Genomic DNA, 20,566 nt, shown 5'->3' with positions numbered 1-20,566 from the left:
TGAATAATCAATTTTTCTATCGGAAACCACCCCTGAAGTTGAAAATTGAAGCATTATTTCGACAAGTAATAGTGTAAACACACATAAATAAAAATAAAAAAAAACATCATTGTAAAATCAATTCATTCATTACTCCGTTGACCGATCAGAATCTAAGACTACGAGCATCAAAAGTTTTAATTTTTACGAAATAAAAAATTGACATGTAAAATAACATACCCACTATAAATCGGTTTTAGATTTTTGTTAATATTCTAATAAAAATTATTATTTTTTAGAAACTCGGAACATTTACCAAATGTTTGAATTTGCATTTTCTTTTCAAAATATTTTGCTTATTTTCAAGCTAAATAACCATATGCAATATTCAATTTTTAAAGTTTTTTCTTTATACATTTTGATTAATTTTTACACGCCCTTTACTTATTCAATGACGAGGTCCGCTCAAAACCTACTATATACAGCGGAATGAGTTCCTGGTTATATTTTTATTTTAGATCACTTTGAATCTAAAACCTAAAATTAGTTTTCAATCGTTTTAGTGCTAAAAATATCGTTCAGCTGTGCATGAAGAATAATATTTTGAACTTCGATGTGACGTATCCGATTAAAAAAGGGTGGGCAAGTGGGTACTGATGTACTGTATTAACTGTACAGTGTACAGTAGAGATGGAAAGTAGGTCACTATAACGGATGTGTTAAATTTGAATGCAATGACAGGTATCATTGTATATGAAAAACGATTCTGAACGGAGATGATTTGTCAGTCTAGGATAATTAGTAGGATATATTATATTATTACCTATTACCTATATTTAAATTGTAATATATCGTTATTTTACTCGATTTTGTAAAAAAAATATTTCATACGTTTATAAAATGTTTTTTATATTGACACTGGAGTTTTTTATTACAGCTATTTGAAGAAAAAGTTATGGAGAACCTTGTGTTGGATTTTTTAACCTTAGGTATAATTCAAAAAAATGTTATGAATTTTCAACTTCAAAATTCTTTGCAAATTTTTTGCGATTTTGATATATTTCGTAAATATTTGAACTTTAAATGCTTATAAACAAAAATTGTGACTAACGATTTTTGGTTTTTTTTTAATACAATAAGAGCAACTTATAAAAACCTTGTATTAAATTTTAAAGATTTTTTGGAAAGCCAAATTTTTTTTATCGCCATTTCAAGAAAAAAAAAATTAGAAAAATCGAAAATTATAATAGTCTATAAATAGTTTAGAAAAACTCTAAATATTTTGAAAATTTAATTGTAAATAGATAACGTTAATATAAACATTTGGTGAACATTTCAAGAATTTACAATGATTCGTTTTTGAGTTACAGCAAAATCAAAAAATCGATTTTGTCGAAAACTGGTTATGCGTAAAAATTATCGTTTTTCCGTTAGTTTTTTAAGGTTTTTCCTGACGCATTTGAAAACTATTGAAAATGTTTACTTTTGACCCTCCAAAGTAACAACTAGATTCAATTACCTTTTCAAAGAGGGGTTGAAGTCAAAAATCAAAATTCCAAAACATGATGACAGGCTCAAAAATAAAAAAAATAAAAAAACACACATCATTGTAAAAACAATACATTCATCACTCCGTTCAAAATTTAAAAGTAAAAGTGCGCAATCGTGTTGCACCGGAGTCTATTTTTCATTAATTGTACTACAATTTGTACCTACTAGTAACACTAAGTTTGGAATTTATACCTAAATATTTGTTGCAAAAATATCAATTTTTTTCCTTCAATATATATATACAAATATTAATAACATAAAATCTTTGTTATAGCTTTTCTTATCGTTTATTTAAATTAAAATCTAAAATGTGTAGGTACAATGTTTTTATTTTTATTTTGCGTATAACAGTAGCTCGAAATTATTCTTTTGGTTTTTATATTGCTGTACATTTTCTTTTAAATCATCATAAACCTCCCACCTATGGTTAGACCTAAATGAGTATGCCGTATAATGTCCGCTTGTCACTCTCAGTCCAGGTCTATTGTCACTTGTAAACACCACTGCACCCCTAAGAAAATATGTTTGGTCGTTCACAAGTAGTATTTTAGGTATTTCGTCTGCGGTCAACATCACTTCACCAGCATAATTTTGGTGTACTAGATCTATATCACTGATACTACAGACACTGGTAGATAATTCAAGTCCTAAAAAAAATATTTAATTATATTATTTGTATGTGTTTTTAAGTAATAAAAAAGGTTAATTTACCTTGAGGTATAGAAACTAGATCAATTAAAATATGTGATTTCGTATTTATTGTAATTTTTCTATTTGAATCACACTTGGAACATTTTATTATTTCATTTTTCGTAAAATTATCAATGTCTTTTTGAATATTGATGCACCCGTTTAAAGCACTTAAGGTTATTACTTCACAGCTGTTTTGAATGGAAAATTCTGGACATAAAAAATTGGTACATTGATTTATTTTTCTATAAGATGGCATCTGATGTAAAAGTTTCTTGGCTGTTGAAGTTATTGTATCCATTGCGTCGATCATTGTTATACCCCCAACAAGTTGTATATTATTTGATAAAAAATACGGAGCTAATAATAATATTCGTTCTTTGTACCTATATGTTTTTTTTTGTTTTTGTAGTAAGCATATTTATTATGAACTTGGCAGTTTTATTTTTTTTTATTAAAGATGTTAAATGTTTAAAAACAAATTGACTATCAGCTGCAGCACATGCCAAAATTGTTAGTAATGAATCGGCTGAACAGCTATTACTTAGTAAGGTTTCCTATTCTAGGTAAACTATAAGGTTTATTTTGAAAAGCATTTCCATTTTTAAGAAATACTATTGATTGTTCACAACCGTTTTGATTCAAATTTATTTTATCGAATCCCGGCTGTGAAACCAGATATGATTTTACAGACCTACAGCGAGACAATGAAGATGATTTGCCTTTTCTTTGCCAATGTTCTACAGCCACATTTTCGTAGTCTTTTTCAGCACACGATAAACATACACGTGATTCTCCATAACCTTCTTCACTGTTCACATTTTCAACCAACAGCCAAATAAATGTACCGGTTTTTGACATTTAATACACCTGTGTATTCCTGTCAGAAAATCTCCATTTTTACATGGTAAACAAATTATATTACCTTCTTTTAGTTTCGTTTCTGTATGCATATCTCTCATATCACTCTCCTGTACAAATGTTTCTTTCCTTATCTCTTCATTTTCATTTATACATGTGTCTGTATGTGTTTCTTCATTTCCTTCTATACCTATCTGTTTCTGTATGAATTTCGAAATTATTCACATTATCTGTCTCTCTGTATGTCCATGTGGACATCGTCATCTACATCTGTGCCAGTATGTGTTTCTTCATCATTTACCGATTTTTTAGTTAATAATTCAGTATTTTGAAGCAGCAAATTATCTCCTATATAGTAATTTATTAATTTTTGTACAAAATCATCCACTCTAATAGGTAAGTTTTCTGTTTTAAATACTCTATTTTTAATTTGGTTAAAATTACTTTCAACTCGGCTGCTTGAAACAGTAGCTTCGCCGTACCCAAACCATTTTGTCATAATTCCGGACCAACAAGGAGACAATTTCATACATTTAATCACCAACGGAATTAATTCAGGTGTATATTGACAATGTCAAACTCACCTTCAATTTTATCAATTTTGCTTCGACAATCATCCGCTATTAATAAAGCCCAATTCTCAAAAGAACCTACAAAGTTTCAATGCAAGTTAAAAAGTAAAAAACAATATAGTTAAATATGTGATACTAAAAAGTCAATACAAAATTATCCATAAATATATAAAAGGAATACCCGAATACAGAACGTATTAACAAAATGTATGAATATAAAATATAAATAAAAGAACAATATAATAATCAATAATAATAATATACACATTTAATATACAATATATAATATTATGTTTGACTTACATTTGCCTTCAGCTTCATTTATTTGTAAATCACCAAGTATTTGATTTTTATGGTTTAATATTTCATCGTCAATTAGATGACTGGCTACAGCCGGTTTTTCACCCATTATTCAATGAAGAACGGGGAGCAAATGAAATAAAATTATCAATATACAATAGTATCAAAAGTTATTTGCTAATATAATCCATATACAATTTAAAAATAAAACAACGAAATCAATGATTGAATAATTTCCAAAGGTGATAATATAAATACGTGTCAGTATACTTATATTTTAATTGTTACAGGAATATAAAAATAGCATTGTCGTCTACAATGACAAAAGCCATAAAGTAATTGTGACTCATATTATATAACCTACCTAATACTGGGTACAAATTACATTACAATTAATAAAAAATAAATATATTTACAATTATAATATAATAATATAATAATTATATATTATAATAATTGTAATATATTTACAGAATTTAGTATTGTAGAGCTGAAGTGATGTACTCCGTCATACCAGCGGAAAAATTGATTTTTCCGGTGGAAATATTTAGGTACAAATTTTAAAACTGTTGGTACAAATTGGTACAAATTATAGTACAATTAATGGTTAAAAAAAAAATAAGAAATTCGAATATAGGGGTGCCAGGGTAACCCACCTTAATAATATAGATATTTATTAAAGCAATTACGTGAGAGAGATATCTAGCCAGTATTATATACATTTGTGTTATGCTCTAATATTATTTTGAATCAGTGATGTTTGTGTTGTTGTATTTTATTATATAATAATGGAGTATTTTTTGTTAAACAACAAAATTTTTATAAATGGTTATGTTATGGTCAAAAATAAGAAACTATTAAACAATATTATTGATAATAAATTAAATAGGATCACCATAGATTTTCTAAAAAAATAAAAAGTAAAGCTTATAATATAAAGCTTTAAATTAATTTTGTTTTTTTTTTAATTTTTTATTATTAAAACGAATATTTTTTAGACAATTATATTAATAAATATGAAAATGAAATATGAATAATAATTTGGAATTTAGTAATACATTTTTTATTTTTAAATACCTATATATAAATTAGAATTTTAAATAACCCTGTTGGCCTGATATTCTATCGTCCGACTACCTAGTTGTCGGCTCAACGTCCTGATCCCACATAATATACGTGGGTGATACACGATTCCGCACAATATACCTTTTTATTTACCCGATTCCGCACATATTCGTAATACAAAAGATTAATTTAACACTATTTCGCATAAAAATTGCTGCGACGTTGCCAGTTATGAGAAAAAATTGTCAAATTAGTTAAAATAAATAATTAAAAATGTACGAAATGAAAAATAGTTAAAGTTATAATAATACAAAATAATAATATTAAATAAATCAAATAATTAAAAATAAATTTAAATAAAACACAATAATACGATTGGAATATACGTACGAACGGGTATCGAACAGGTAACTGATGACTCCAGATAAAATATATGTATAATACACTGTAGACGATTTAGATAAGTTAGAATTTTGGAAAAAACTAAAATAATGTTATAATAATATAGCATATACAATATACATAATATGTAATATTGATATCAACTATTTTTATGTCAAAAATAATTTTTAAAATACAATCGGCAACGTCACAAATTCATTTTGTGCGGAATCGAGTGTTTGAAAAGGTATAATATGCGATATCGTATAATGCGGAATCGGGAATCACCGATATTAAGTATTAAAACAAATATATTTTTAAAATTATATTTTTTACTTAATAATAATATGCAAAATATTGACATTTTATTTTGAAAATGGTTGATGTTGTTTATATTTATTTATAAGTTATTAGTTATTATTATTAAATTTATATATTCAAATTAATTTATATTAGTGCCACTTTTAAATGTTTCTATTGTTTTAAGTCTGGGGTTAATGGAGAATTTGTTCTGATTTTTGAACGCATGTTTATCATTACTCATATTTTGCATAGTTGCAAAACGAATGTTTTAATTAAACTGTGTCATAAAATTTGGAATAGATTTCTCATTACCCTGGACTTATAAATTATATTAACATTTTATAGTGGTCACTAATAACATACAATAAAATGAAGTAGGGATTCATTTGAGACTAGGACCCGGTTAGGTAGAATATGAACGTATTTATGCATTAACAATTGATATATTATCGTCTGTGAAATGTGAATATGTTAATGGATAAAAATACTCTGAAAATTATATTAAGTAGGTACCTATTGGATATGCGTAAAAAAACGCAAAATTGCTAACTTCCAAAGTCCATAACTTCGAAACTAAGTTCGAGCGACAAATTCTGATTGCACCATCATACTTAACTCTTCGAGTTACATAAATTTCGATAAAAATAAAGCAAATTGGCGAAAGAGCACTAAATTGCATTTTTGCCAAAATTGTATACGTATATTTCAATAGTTTACTACTATGAATCTATGATAAAGAATAAATATATATAGACATATTTTTAATGTCTTTTTTGGGTCGAAATACCAATTGCGCTCTATTGTTTTCAGGGTTTATAATATTATTCTACATTACACCTAGTATATAAAAATATGTATTTTAAATACTCGTAGATTTATAGGTACTATTATCAGCTTGTAGCTTGTCGTATTTTCCCGTAATGTCGTATACGGTTTGCTTTAAATTAAGTATATTTGAATGTATATTAGTTAGCTATATTTAATTGTGTATATACAATAAACATATGTAACTTTTTCCGCCGTGTAGTAACTTACATATGTCCAATGTCCATGTAAAAATAAGGAACCTAAAATATAAGTAGCGCAATTGGTGTACTGAGTACTGACCTAAAATTTAAGCGGTGCAATCGGTGTACGACCTAAAATTTAAGCGGCGCAATTGGTATACTGACCTAAAATACAAATATTGTTTTAGGCGCAACTGGTCCATGCCCACAGGTACGGTAAAATAAGGTAGGTACACGTGTAAGTTCCTACACTAGGAATATTATAAATTATCAATCTAATAACAGTTATATCATATTATAATACTGTCATACATTTTAACTCTTTATTCTATATAATATATAATTTATAAGCTATTTATCTAATTTAATTTAATAATTATTTTAAAAATAATAATAATTGTAATAATTCATAATTGTAAAAAAAAATATAAGTAATAATAAATATTATATAGAATGCATTATTTATATATATTTTTTTTTACAATAAATGACGATTATTAAAATGGGGTGAGCATGCTTAAAAAAATACCTTATAATATATTATAGTATGAAACGTGTTGTGGCGGGTGGCGCGGTGCGATAAACTATTTGACATACATTAATTGTATACAAATTCCTTCTATTTTATGATAATAAAAAATTAATTTAATTTCTAAATACACATAATTGTTATAATTAGCATTGTTGAATAATAATGCTCTTATAGTCTAAAAATTTTTCATTCTGATCAGACGTAAATTGTAACCATAAGAATATTTAGAAAAATAAGTTCTAAATAGTTCAGCCATAGGTCTATTGTTATGAATTAATTTAGGGCCCGGGGATTTTGTGTACCCCTACACCCCCGGTAGTTGCCGCACTGGTAGGTAACTCTATTATTACAATGTTAAATTTTTCTTAAATATGCAATAAGATTATTTTAGCTATAGAAATAAAATCTATTATGTATTAGGAGGGCGAATGTAAGTTCCTACACGAGACCTAACAGGTAAACAAGATACATATTATGTTAGTTCCTACACTAAGTATATTATAAGTTTTCAATCTAATATTAGTTATATCATATTATAATACTGTCATACATTTTAATCCTTTATTCTATATAATATATAATTCTTTATAATATTTAATAATTTACCTTATAAATATTATCAATTTGATAATTTTAAAAATAATAATTGTAATAATATAATAATAATTTGTCATTTATTGTAAAAAAAAAAAAAATATAAATAATGCATTCTACATAATATTTATCATTACTTATATTTTTTTTTACAATTATGAATTATTACAATTATTATTATTTTTAAAATTATTAAATTAAATTAGATAGATAGCTTATAAATTATATATTATATAGCATAAAGAGTTAAAATATATGACAGTATTATAATATGATATAACTGTTATTAGATTGATAACTTATAATATTCCTAGTGTAGGAACTTACACGTGTACCTACCTTTTTTACCGTGTAGGAACTTACACACGTACCTGCTTTTTACTGTGTATGAACTTACATATGTATCTTATTTTATCGTGTAGGAACTAACATATATATATTGTTTACCTGCTAGGTCTCGTGTAGGAACTTACATTCGCCCTCCTAATACATAGATTCTATTTCTATAACTATAATAATCTTATTGCATATTTAAGTAATATTTAACATTGTAATAATAGAGTTACCTACCAGTGCCGCAACTATCGGGGGTGTAGGGGTGCACAAAATCCCTGGGCCCCGGGCGACCGGGCCCTAATTTAATTCATAACAATAGGCCTATGGCTGAACTATTTAGAACTTATTTTTCTAAATATTCTTATGGTTACAATTTACGTCTGATCAGAATGAAAAAATTTTAGACTATAATAAGAGCATTATTATTCAATAATGCTAATAATAATAATTATGTGTATTTAGAAATTAAATTAATTTTTTATTATCTAAAAATAGAAGGATTTTGTATACAATTAATGTATGTCAAATAGTTTATCGCACCGCGCCACCCACCACAACACATTTCATATAAGTATACTATAATATATTATAATGTAATTTTTTAAGCATGCTCACCCCATTTTTATGCTTAAATTATGCACACATTCAAATTCTGAGTTTTGGAATTTTTAAATGTAATTAAAGACGATAGTTTCGAGTACTTAGATTTTTCACAACATTTTAGAAGTATTCTGTGGCGATAACAGCATTGGTTTTTTAAATGAGAACATATATTATGTTTTAAAGCAAAATGTGAATCAAGTAATTTTTCTGAAAATTTTGACGTATTATAATCGAAATTTGAATGAAAACTTCCGGAGTTATTTTACTTTAAATACTAAGAATTAAGGATAATAATCTATTATACAAAAATAATTTGTAAATGGATACGAGCTCGATAATTATAATTCGGTATTCAATATAAACTATTCGTTAATAATTACTACTTATTACTAAATGCTTATTGATTAATATTGCACCACCTGACAGTTTTCAAAACATGGAATATTATCCTCATTCCTTAGTATTTAAAGTATAATAAATAACTCCGAAAGTTTTTGTTCAAATTTCGATTACAATACGTCAACATTTTCAGAAAAATTACCAGATTCACATTTTGCTTTAAGACATGAAACATGTTCTCATTTAAAAAAATAAAGTTGGTATCGTCATAGGAATACAGGATACTCATTAAATGTCGTAAAAAATAGAAGTACTTAAAAATATTGTCTATAATTACATTTAAAAATTTTAAAAAAAATCAAAATTTGAATATATGCATAATTTAAGCATAAAAATGGAGTGAGCATATTTGAAAAATCACTGTGTAGTGACATTTATAACAACAATACAATAAGCACAAAAAAATAATGGTACAAGAAACATATTTTCATATTAATAGTTTTATACAAAACATTATTGATATTTCCCAATTTCCCAATTTTATCCTAATGAAATTGTAAAACCAATAGACTGTTTTAGGAACTACTGGTCATTTTACTCCTCATCCATCTATGTACAATAATGTATTATATAGCTACAAACAGAAAGTTATATTTTTAAGGATCTATTAGGTATTTAGGTCCTTGACTAAATGGGCCCTATAATATTTTCTTGCACACCCATCAATATATACCAAGTTGCGGCACTGTTAACTACAATACCGGGTGGATACAAGTTTAATATTTTATAATGTAATAAACATTATATGTATGACATTTCAATTTTCATAATAAATACATCTTTAAATACCTACGTTATGATTTACTACGCTTTTCATAAATTTTTATTTTCTTTTTAGATAATTACGTATTTTAACCCGATTAAAACGATGGTGCAATCAGAGTTTGTCGTTCGGACTTACTTTTAGCTTTCCAAAGTTTGCAATTTAACGTTTACCTATACGAATGTGCGAAACATAGCTTAATAATGTCGCAAAATCTGAAACTACGACATCATTCAAATCCACTCATTTCTCATTCCAAACTTTTCCTCGCGCACACTACCTATAAGCTATATAAAATAATAAATCCTATAAGCTGTTTCAAAATACGAAAGTGTCAAGACTTCCTTAATTAATACAATTATTATGTTCCGAAGGGTTCTATCAATATATATATAATATATAGTATTTCTCCAAACTAAAATTAAATCATATACATTTAAGTCATTATTTGTGTAATCACATTTGCAAAAGGGCAAAATCAATTTAATATAATGTGTACCAACTATACTAACATTTTAAGGATTAAATTAATAAAAAAAATATGAAATATTAAAGTATCTTGCCTATATCTATTAATTATGAATTTGGTACTAGCATAAAAGTTTTTAAGATATAAGACACAACTTATTACTTTGAAAAAGGTAACTAAATAACTAATAATTATAAAATATGTAACTTAGCTAGCAACCGGCCTTTTTTTGAAGTTCTTTGGCAGCTGGTATCAAACTGTGTAAATGCTGTGCCCGGCTTAAGTCCGTCGGATGTGTTTCCATCCACCAGATTTGTCTGGACGGACTATTTATAATAGACATGAATTTCCAGAATAAGTAGCCCTGGGTGACGTCCACGCATGCATTTGCGGCCAATACTAAACCAACGCGGTCGGCCTCTACCTCGTGGGCTCTTTGCCTCGTCAGCTTCACACCCACATATAAAACCATTTGGCAAAGCATGATCGCAAATAGTGCCTTACTAAATGGTAGTAAGGCTGTTAAGGCCGCAGTTACTGGCAATACGAATAACACGTGCAGTGCCAAATTGACACTGATATCATTATTTTGATGCCGGAGTAAGCAATGTGCTAGTTCGTGTCCAATTATTATAGCTAACTGGTCATCGTTGGCTATTTTCGCCAGCCCGGTATACACAAAAATGTACCCATTTGTCATGACAAATGCATTGATAATATGAGGACTGTCCAATACTACAATGTTCCATTTGTAATTCCGGATCATGTCCACATTGGAGTTGGCATTTAACAGCCGAGATGTTACACCGGCAACGCGTTTATATGTCGGATGGTCTTGGCTCAAAAGACAGCACTGTTTCGCCGAGTTCATAATAATAGCAACCTGTTGGTCGGCGCTTTTCACCAGCACCTCATCATTAAAAATGTACAGGCGCCGGAGGTTCGTCCATGAATCCAGTTCCATGAAATATGATAGAGATGTGCCAACTAGGCCTAGCCCGGTCGCCACCGTCATACCGATTGCTCTGCGGTATGCCCAAGCTGTGTCCGCCAACCTCTGTTTTTTTTCAGGCATCTGCTTAAACCACCAGCGCCGCGCAGTTATACCACCAAGTATCGTCAGTAACAACGAGAACTCGCGCCTCTTCGGTTGACTGTAAATTTATATTGCAATAATTTATGATTATTATGAATGTATTGTTATGACATGTAAGGGGAAAAACTTATGATCATGACTCATGCATCTTATTAGTTATTGAATTAGGTAATGGGTGTTTGACCACTATATCAAGTTAAAATAGTATTCGACATGATTTTAAATCTTATAAAAATTTACAGTAGGTACAATAATATTTGTAGTATGACTAACACTGTAATGTCAATAAAAAATACTTCGTAACTCTCTGTAAGTATATAAAATTGTTGTTTGATAGTAACGTCAGAAAATTCATTTTACGATATCATCACAAGTTTCATAGCATATATAATAGTTAATATTATTAGTCAAACTATCCTTTTAATTTAAATAGATTACCAAACATGATTTTGAAATTGAAGAGTCTGTTTCGGTATTTTCAGCATAGGATTCGGCGTCTTACATATCAAACCGCTCATACGACTATAAGATGATATAGTTGATATATTCATCAACCTTGCTGTTGGAATTCGCAAAAATGGAGAATTTCTCAAAATAAGTCTAGAAAACATTGTATAATCAATTATTCCAGAATATTTTAATTTATATAAAAGCTTTTATGGCAAATGTAACGTAATATGAAAAAATAACAAGACGTATCTTAGGAAACGTATTTTTCGAATATTTGGATAAATAATGTATAGTCTATATAAATTGTATAATTATTTAAATAAAAATAATAATGGTTTTATTTATTTATTGGTATTTATTTTTTTTAAATCATAAATTTTGCATTTCACAAATCAATAAATAAATGTTAATTAATAAGGTATAATATAATAAAATTATTCAAAAATCCTACTTTTCACTTGATTTTCTGCAATAAATTTACCCGAGTAGGTACTCAGTTTTTCGATTAAGCGCTGTGATTAGTTTCAATGCACACTGGCACACTGCACAGACGTACAATTGAAAGCAGTGGCGGCTCGTAGTAGTTTAGCACAGGAGTGCGAGAACTATAATACATCATAAAAAAAATTAAAATGTTAAAATAATAATACAAAATTAAACAGGACGTTGCCGTCCGATTTGAGCGACAAAATTCATCGCACATTATAACATTATAAGCTTCTATAGCCGCCGCGCCGTCGTGATGATATTATTACCACAGGGCACAGATAGTCTGTGTTATTACTCGTATATTAATATTAATATTATTAAACCTGCAGTTTATACGGGAATCCGGTATTTTTATGTGCGATTCACTATGTCGCACAAGCTGCGGCGTTGCATAGGCGTATAATCCATTTACCCGTATAATAACATCGCGAATTCGTAACGATATTCTACTGAATTATGAAAATTATTTTAATAATAATTAAAAATATATTTAATTGTTAATTTGTTAATGTATAATAATATACTATATGTACTAAAATATGTACCTATTTATTTTGTAAACATATTTTTATTATAAATTATTCATTTTTGTAGGGAGTGCGATCGTACATATGAGCCGCCACTGATTGAAAGATAAATAAAATGAAACTTTCAGGGATTATATGAAAGTTGTTGACTTACAAATTTTGATTTTGTCCTTACAAATGACTTACTAATTACTGACCAAATATGAAATTGGTTGGACAATGTTGGGCAGTCAACTTCACAGAAATCAGACTATTATCCCGTATCCGACGAAGACCACCGCCGCGGAACCCTCCACCTAAACCAGACCAATTAAATGGACGAAGTTCTACGGATTGCCTATTTCTCATTCTACACGGGATTATAAAGTTTGTAAAATCTTGTCGTAACAGACGTAGGATAATATCTTACGGTGACTTAGACTGAAACTCGGACGCAGGTTTTCGATGGGTCAACAATAGCTCTGTGAAGTGTAAATAATTAACCTGTTGTTTCCGACCACATTAGTTATAATAATATATTATATAATATTATATTAATGCGAAGCGAATCTTCTCCCCCCCCCGGAAACACCGACAACCATTAACAAAAACATAAAATTTTAATTTGGGAAACTTGCTTGATCGAAGTGTACAGGTTTGGACAAAAAGCCAAAAGGGAATCGATCTTTTATAAATATGGTCAAGAAGAGAAAAGTACATTTTTGGTTAAAAAAAGGTCTAGAGAAAAGTATTTTGTCAGAACTATATTTGATACAAAAAATATAATTCCAGAAGCATATTTTATCCGAAAAATATAGTTTACGAAAATATAAATGGAGAAAAATATTTTATCCGAAAAATATTGTTTACGAAAATATAAATGGAGAAAAATATTTTATCCGAACTGTATTTTATTCGAAAAATATTTTTGTCGAAAATATACCATCCGAACCGTATTTTATCCGAAAAATAATTTGGTCGAAAAATATTTATATATATAGACGTCACAGTTAATAAACCAGAGTTAGTGTCGGTTTTGGGCGCCCACGGGGATGGTAGTGAGGCCAATGCCTCCCCCTCGTTTTTGTCAATGTATGTTATTTGTGTATATATATTTATTATATATACCTAGCCTTATATTATGATAAGTACTAATTTTACAGACCAATGTTTTATTACAAAAATGAAAATTTAGCCTTCAGTCTTTGACTATGTTATAACTATTGCTTTTTTTGTTTACTAAACAAGCCTTATTAGCAGTTAGCACCCGAATCATTTATTCGGGTTTCGGGTTTTGTGTGTTGGATGCGAAAGCAAAGACAAGTTTGAAAATAACTAAAGAAATCATGGCGTCAGATGTTACAAAAAAGTGAACTTACTATATTATATATTTACATAATTATGAAGTTAGGGCTTTAGAATGAGTATTGTTTTATAAAAATGATTTAATTAACCAAAAATAACCATAGTGAATCATCTATAAAACTTTTAGAAAATAAAATATTAAAACAAACCTAAGTATTCAGTGTTGAATACTATTTGATATTTAAAAAATAAAATAGATTTGATTGCTTTTATTAAATAATATAATTTATTAAGTTTATTGTTATTGAATTATTTTATTTATACAATGTATTATTATTCAACTTTGTTATTAGTAAAAAGTTATAGTTCACATCTTTGTTCAAAAATATAATAATTATTATCAGAGAAATTGTATGAATTAATAAACTAGCATACCTACCTATTACATTGTTTTTAAAACATGATTTAAAAATTAAAAAACAAAATTACCTATTTTATTCAACTTTATAGGTATAGTGATTGGAAAGTTTAATTTAAAGCATGTAATTTTAAGAAATGTAGGTATATTGAATGTTTTCTAATTTTTTAATATAACTTAGACTACTTAGAGTATATAAAATTGTTATGTTATAATTGAAATACCTATCATAATTAATATGTATTTTCCATTGAAATTGATTTTCAATGTACAAACCTAAGTATTTAATACCATCCATTTTTCCAATATCTGTACAATTATAAGTAATTTATAAAATTATTAGCTATACATAATCATGAGTAATTAATAGTTTTATAATCGTTTTTAAAGAATAAATTGTGTACGTTGAAGACAATGTGTTGTACTTTAAGTTCTAGGAAGTAACCTAACTTAAACTTAGTTAATCAGTTTCAATTCTTACATATATACTATATACATATTAATATAAATTGTAAATTCATCAGAATAATATTATTATATAACATATAAGCAGTATAAAACTTAAAATTGCATTTAATTGCCTAAAATCTATATATATTTTATGTACAAGGTACATAGTTACGTAAGAATATAAGTTGATACAAACTGTCAGTAATGTATAAATGATAAAACTAAGATTTTAAGTATTTATTAAAAAAAAATTATATAGCTGAAAATTAAAATATAAAATAATGTATTAGGTATATATTTTTTGTCTAAGTTTATCATTAAATAGAAGCAAAAATAACATTGAAATATACATAAAATAGACGAAATACAACTAAGAAGTATGAGCTGAAGAATACATTGTTGAGTAATAGAGATGGGACATGTTAGTTTTAATGAACTAATTTAGTGATTCATTTTTCAATTAAATGAACTGGTTCAGACAGTTCATTTGATCATAATTTTATTCAACTTGTTTATTTGTTTGTAACCACTAAAGTTATAAAAGAAAAAATTATTAATCTATCAAAATTATATCAGCTAACCCCACTATCCCAAAACTGTACTAAGTTTTAAACAATTTTATGCTTTTTTCTATCTATGATTTTGAAGAGCAGTTCATAAAAATATGTGATGTATCTTATTGGTGGGTGGGTACATTTAATACTAATTCAACACTTAATAGGTAGGTTTACCCGATATAGTAGTATGTAAATGTAGTAGGTATAATTAACTAAATAATATATTATAATATAATATTATATGATGTTATATAATACTTTATAAATAGTTATTATAATAATAAGTCAAATAATTATACTAGTCACACGGTTTACTGCAGGCTGAAGCGCAGCTGCTGCTATAGGTATATCTACTATATACTATTACATATACTAAATATATTTTTATTTTATTATAGATTATAGATTTTGCAATGGAGTATGTTTTTTTTGTCTTTAAATGCTTTAATTTTTGACTTCAGCCCTTCTTTGAAAAGGAAAATTCATCTAGTTGGTACTTTGGGAGGTCAAAAGTAAAAATTTTCCAGTAGTTTTCAAAAACGTCAAGAAAAACCTTAAAAAAGTAATGACAAAACAGAAATGTTTACGCATAATCAGTTTTCGACAAAATTATCTGGCTTCATGTATCCGTTCTTTTTTGCATTGAATGTATATGATCAAGGCTTATTGCTATTTGGTTCCTAAACAAAATGTTTTTACAAGGTAGGTTCGTTGGCCCCTTAATTAACACCAGAGAGTACAGACTTACCCTTCTTAGTCAGGCTGAAGGCTATTACTAATTACTATACACTTGTAGTGTGTAGTCGATGGGTACGTCTCATTCGCTACACCATCTTCCTACTGGAATCGTTTGGGCCCAGGGTTCGCCAAACCCGTAGTGATAATACTGATAATTACTTAGCTCTTCTCTGAGGGGATCGTGATAATACCTCCTAAATTCAATTATTTTATAAATTCGAAATAACTTGTGGATTGTGTTTATTGGTAGTAACTTATTTTCGTAGTAACTGCATGATAATACAAATTGGGTATAATTGAAAGTCGTAACTTTTAATTTTCAAGGTAAATACTGCAACCCTAAGAGCCTTTCGTATTCGTAAACATAGATAATGGATATATGGATAGACTATGGCTATATTAATACTGTACGAGTTCGCGTTATTTTTTGTTGGAGAATTAATATCTTCAAGATTATTCTCTCTCTGACGTAGGGCACTATTATGTTTAAACTTCAAATCAAGTCGTATTGTAATTAGAATAAAAAAGGTTTGCGCGCAAAAAATATTTACACCATATACCCTAAAATTAATAGTAATATATGAACGCATGATAAACTCAAAGAGCCTATTTCAATATCCATCTCGTTATCTTCAACGTTGTTACTAACGGCTCGGTATTGCCGTATGGAGGTCAAATGGTTACTGATGTCCTTTTACCTCCAACAATCACTTCCACGTTCTAGCTGTATGGAGGAAGGAGACGACAGTGAGGCAACAGTGTAATATCGTGAATATATGTTTACGTTTATTTAACAAGAACGACGACGCGAGGACATAACAATTATATAAATACAACAACAATCGCGGACGGGATGCGATGACAGAATAGAATAGATGTCACGAGGTTTTAGTCGGTGTGATAAGTGTGACAAAATGGCGGTTGATCGGGAGTCGCTCGTGCGGATAGTCGGTACACCACGGTAAAAGGGAACTTGTTGGAAGACCGGTCGCCGCCCGACGTGGTGAGCGGTAGTGCCACCTAAAACGTGGTGACCAACCGACTAACATGTCTATCAGTCTACCTATCCCGGATAAATAATCATATAAATGTGATGTTGGCATTTCTCCGTTATTCAATGGTCCGCCAACGCCGCCGATTGCCACCACCACTCCGCCGCTTTTAAGTGGGAGAAATGCTTGCGTTACAGACATACGCATCACGTATTGCTAGCATACCTAATTTATTTGTTACGAACCACACTATTCGATGGTCATTGTTGTTGCCAGTACATTTCACTGCTACCGCGTTTTCTTGGCTTCAACACCGAACGTCTTGTTCACCAATTTTAAAACTCATATCAGAAATGGCTAAAAACAAAGGAGTAAGTATTTACAAGTTAGCGAAACGCGCGCAAAATGAAAATACAAGTCGGCGTTCTGTAATAGCGTCGGTTGATGAAAAATCGACTATCGATCGCGTCTGTTGCTCACCCATTTCGATGTTTGCTCGTACGTGTTGACACCTGCTCAATTCGGCGTCGTGCCCGACGCCCGTGCATATTATTTCTTAATATCTGTCTAGTACATTAAAAGTACGTCATACCCGCATGTGTTGTCTCTGTCTTACTAACGTACAACATAACAAATTTGCGTTCAGCAGAACACATTTTGTGATGTTAGCTTTTATATAAGAGTAAAATGACTATACTCTGTCGCGCCCTTCCGAGACATTGGTTCCCAATCTGGTTTGTCGACGTCTTATTTCATTCCCACACACGCTTATTTGTTTCATACACGTGTCATTAAACACTCAAGTTTTCCTAAAATTCGACAGTGCTGCATAGTGTATACTGGTCAACCATTGAATTTTGTCATATTGAAGGTCGTTATGTGGTAAGTCCTAGAAGTGGTGGTACCATTATTAAATGTATCATTCATAAGTTTAATTATTTACCTAGAACCTGACCTGTTGACCATTATTATTGTTAATATTGATTATATTTAGGACGATAAATCGACTTACCTAAGATTATTTAAGTAATTATTTATTAAAAATCAATTTTGGATTGTGTGTTAAAAGTGTTTTGTTACGATAACAATAACTTTTTATTGAATTATTAATTTATCTAATTTTATAAAATTCGAACATTAATTACAAATTTTAATTTTGTTAGTTATTAAACATCAATCATTATTCAAAATATCTTTTATTTTAGAATGCCGGTGAACTGATTTCACTTCGTCTTGAAGGCCTAGCTGATGATTTTCAAATGCAATTCAGGATCAATAAAGATGCTTCTTTTAAATGGCTCTTGGAAATGTATAGTAAAAGAATTGTAAGTATAAGTTATTAAGAAGTAATTTATTGCAATTGTTACCATTAATAAAAATAACTAAATTTAGACTACATTTTTTTAAATAGAAGATATTCAATCAAGAATTAATTTAGCTACTGAATTTATTGTGCTAATTTACTCACTGATTGGCAGTGAACAAAACCATGGTTTTTTAGCAACTAGTTGCTAACATGAATTTAGTAGCCATATCTATTAACTAAAAGATTAAAATTACTAACAAGTAGTGGAAAAGTAAGGTGGTCATCAACTTTATTTGTGTATGTGTAATGTGTATGCAAGCATAAGTTAGTTAAATATTCAATATTAGCATTTATTTATTATAACACTGATAAAACTAATGATAACCTTGTGAAATTGCTTGAATTTTATTGTATAATGTATATTGTATCTTACCATATACAATTGTACATACATAAATACAACTTGGTGTTATTAAATTAATTTTTTTACTTTATTAGGTTTTTGAGTGATTCGGTTTAAATATGTTGTACATTAGTAAAATATAGACAAGATATTCAGGTGAAGCATCCTTTTGAAAAAAGACTAAGTTATCTTTCTGGAATTTAAATTGTTGTACAATAAAGTACAACCTCAACATTAATAGTGTAGTCAAAAATGTGCAAAGTTATTGGCTAGGGGCTATACGTTCAGAATTATCACTTCTTGGTTTAAGTTGTGTGCATACCTTGTTTTATTTTAAGAAAAGCGATGATGCCACACTTGTATTTATTTTTACAATGATATAACATTATAACAGTTACCTAACAAATGTTTGATAAATTAACATTTAGCAATTTGCATTTAGTTTTATTTTACTCAAATTGGCACATTTCCACTACTTGATAGCTCCCACTGAAGTTTATAATTGTCCAATGTCCATATATAATATTAGCTGTCCCACCTGGCATTGCCCGAGCAAAAGTCATCTCAGATAAACACCGAGATTTTTTTACATTAATAGCTGACCCGGCAAATGTTTATGTATTTTTTTAATTTGTATAATAATGGTTATGTCTTCTAAGCGATTGTTAGGATACTAAAAAGCTTATGTCCTTTCTCAGTGTCTTCAGTGTAGTTTTGGAGCCTATTCAATACAAACAATCAAGCTTTCCTTTTTATAATATTAAGTATAGATGATGAATAAATAATTTGTATGTGAATTTCTTAATGTTCATTGTCAAAGTGACATATTTATGAGATGAAGACAATAAACAGAAGTATGGTGAACAAAAAAAATACCGTAAGATGTTAGTTAATGATGAATCATTTTTTCAAAGAAATATATGTAATTAAAATTATATTTTAAACATTTTGATAGATATTTTATTCATCTATATAACAAGTATTAACTAAAAAATATGTGTTAGTTTAACATTTATAATTAATAATTGTAATGTTTTAGGGTACAAATAAACAATTCTTTTATGATGGAAAATTGATTTCTGAAACAGACACACCTGAATCGTTAGAAATGGAAGAAGAAGGTACGATAGAAGTCCACAATGCGGTCTAATATAATGTGCCTATCTATCTATTATACTTATTCATAAATAAAGGTCACATCTAGTAATTGATTTATTAATTGGTTTATTTTGTAACCGAAAATGCATGCACCTAAATTATTTACGAGTTTGAAGTCTGTGCCATTAATACACTGATTGGTGCTAAGATTATTTATATAAATATCAATATGTCTATGTGACTATGTGATTTTGTTAAACATTCCTGGGCTTTTTCTGATTGCACGTGTCCTCTTGCTACATCACTGTGGTGGGTGGCAAGCAAAATATAATTCAACGCCTCATATGTTTTTC

General features: G+C 28.6%; 2 protein-coding genes across 2 annotated transcripts; one reads left to right on the top strand and one right to left on the bottom strand.

Annotated features, from left to right (window-relative positions):
* Positions 1-10,616: 10,616 nt before the first annotated feature.
* LOC132929496 (metalloendopeptidase OMA1, mitochondrial-like) lies at positions 10,617-13,315 on the bottom strand. The gene is made up of 3 exons (XM_060994914.1): positions 13,161-13,315; positions 11,940-12,101; positions 10,617-11,559 (listed from the first exon to the last, which is right to left on the bottom strand). The coding sequence occupies exons 1-3, from the start codon at positions 13,313-13,315 to the stop codon at positions 10,617-10,619; spliced, it is 1,260 nt and encodes a 419-aa protein (XP_060850897.1).
* A 3,961-nt stretch (positions 13,316-17,276) lies between these two features.
* Positions 17,277-20,330, top strand: LOC132932106 (small ubiquitin-related modifier-like). Its single transcript, XM_060998324.1, has 3 exons — positions 17,277-17,777; positions 18,612-18,731; positions 20,155-20,330. The coding sequence occupies exons 1-3, from the start codon at positions 17,589-17,591 to the stop codon at positions 20,263-20,265; spliced, it is 420 nt and encodes a 139-aa protein (XP_060854307.1). The 5' UTR covers positions 17,277-17,588; the 3' UTR covers positions 20,266-20,330.
* Positions 20,331-20,566: the final 236 nt, after the last annotated feature.

Source organism: Rhopalosiphum padi, chromosome 1 (assembly GCF_020882245.1).
Source record: "Rhopalosiphum padi isolate XX-2018 chromosome 1, ASM2088224v1, whole genome shotgun sequence".
Lineage (NCBI taxonomy): Eukaryota > Metazoa > Arthropoda > Insecta > Hemiptera > Aphididae > Rhopalosiphum > Rhopalosiphum padi.
Note: the sequence above shows the minus strand (reverse complement) of the source record. Positions and strands in the feature narration are given on the sequence as shown.

Coding starts and splice junctions, on each gene's coding strand:
- LOC132929496 (XM_060994914.1), bottom strand. CDS start 13,315: ATGAGAAATAGGCAATCCGTAGAACTTCGTCCATTTAATTGGTCTGGT. Junction 12,102..13,160: donor ACCAATTTCATATTTGGTCA/GTAATTAGTAAG, acceptor AATGTTTTCTAG/ACTTATTTTGAGAAATTCTC. Junction 11,560..11,939: donor CAATTTCAAAATCATGTTTG/GTAATCTATTTA, acceptor ATAAATTTACAG/TCAACCGAAGAGGCGCGAGT.
- LOC132932106 (XM_060998324.1), top strand. CDS start 17,589: ATGCTTGCGTTACAGACATACGCATCACGTATTGCTAGCATACCTAAT. Junction 17,778..18,611: donor AAATGGCTAAAAACAAAGGA/GTAAGTATTTAC, acceptor CTTTTATTTTAG/AATGCCGGTGAACTGATTTC. Junction 18,732..20,154: donor AAATGTATAGTAAAAGAATT/GTAAGTATAAGT, acceptor GTAATGTTTTAG/GGTACAAATAAACAATTCTT.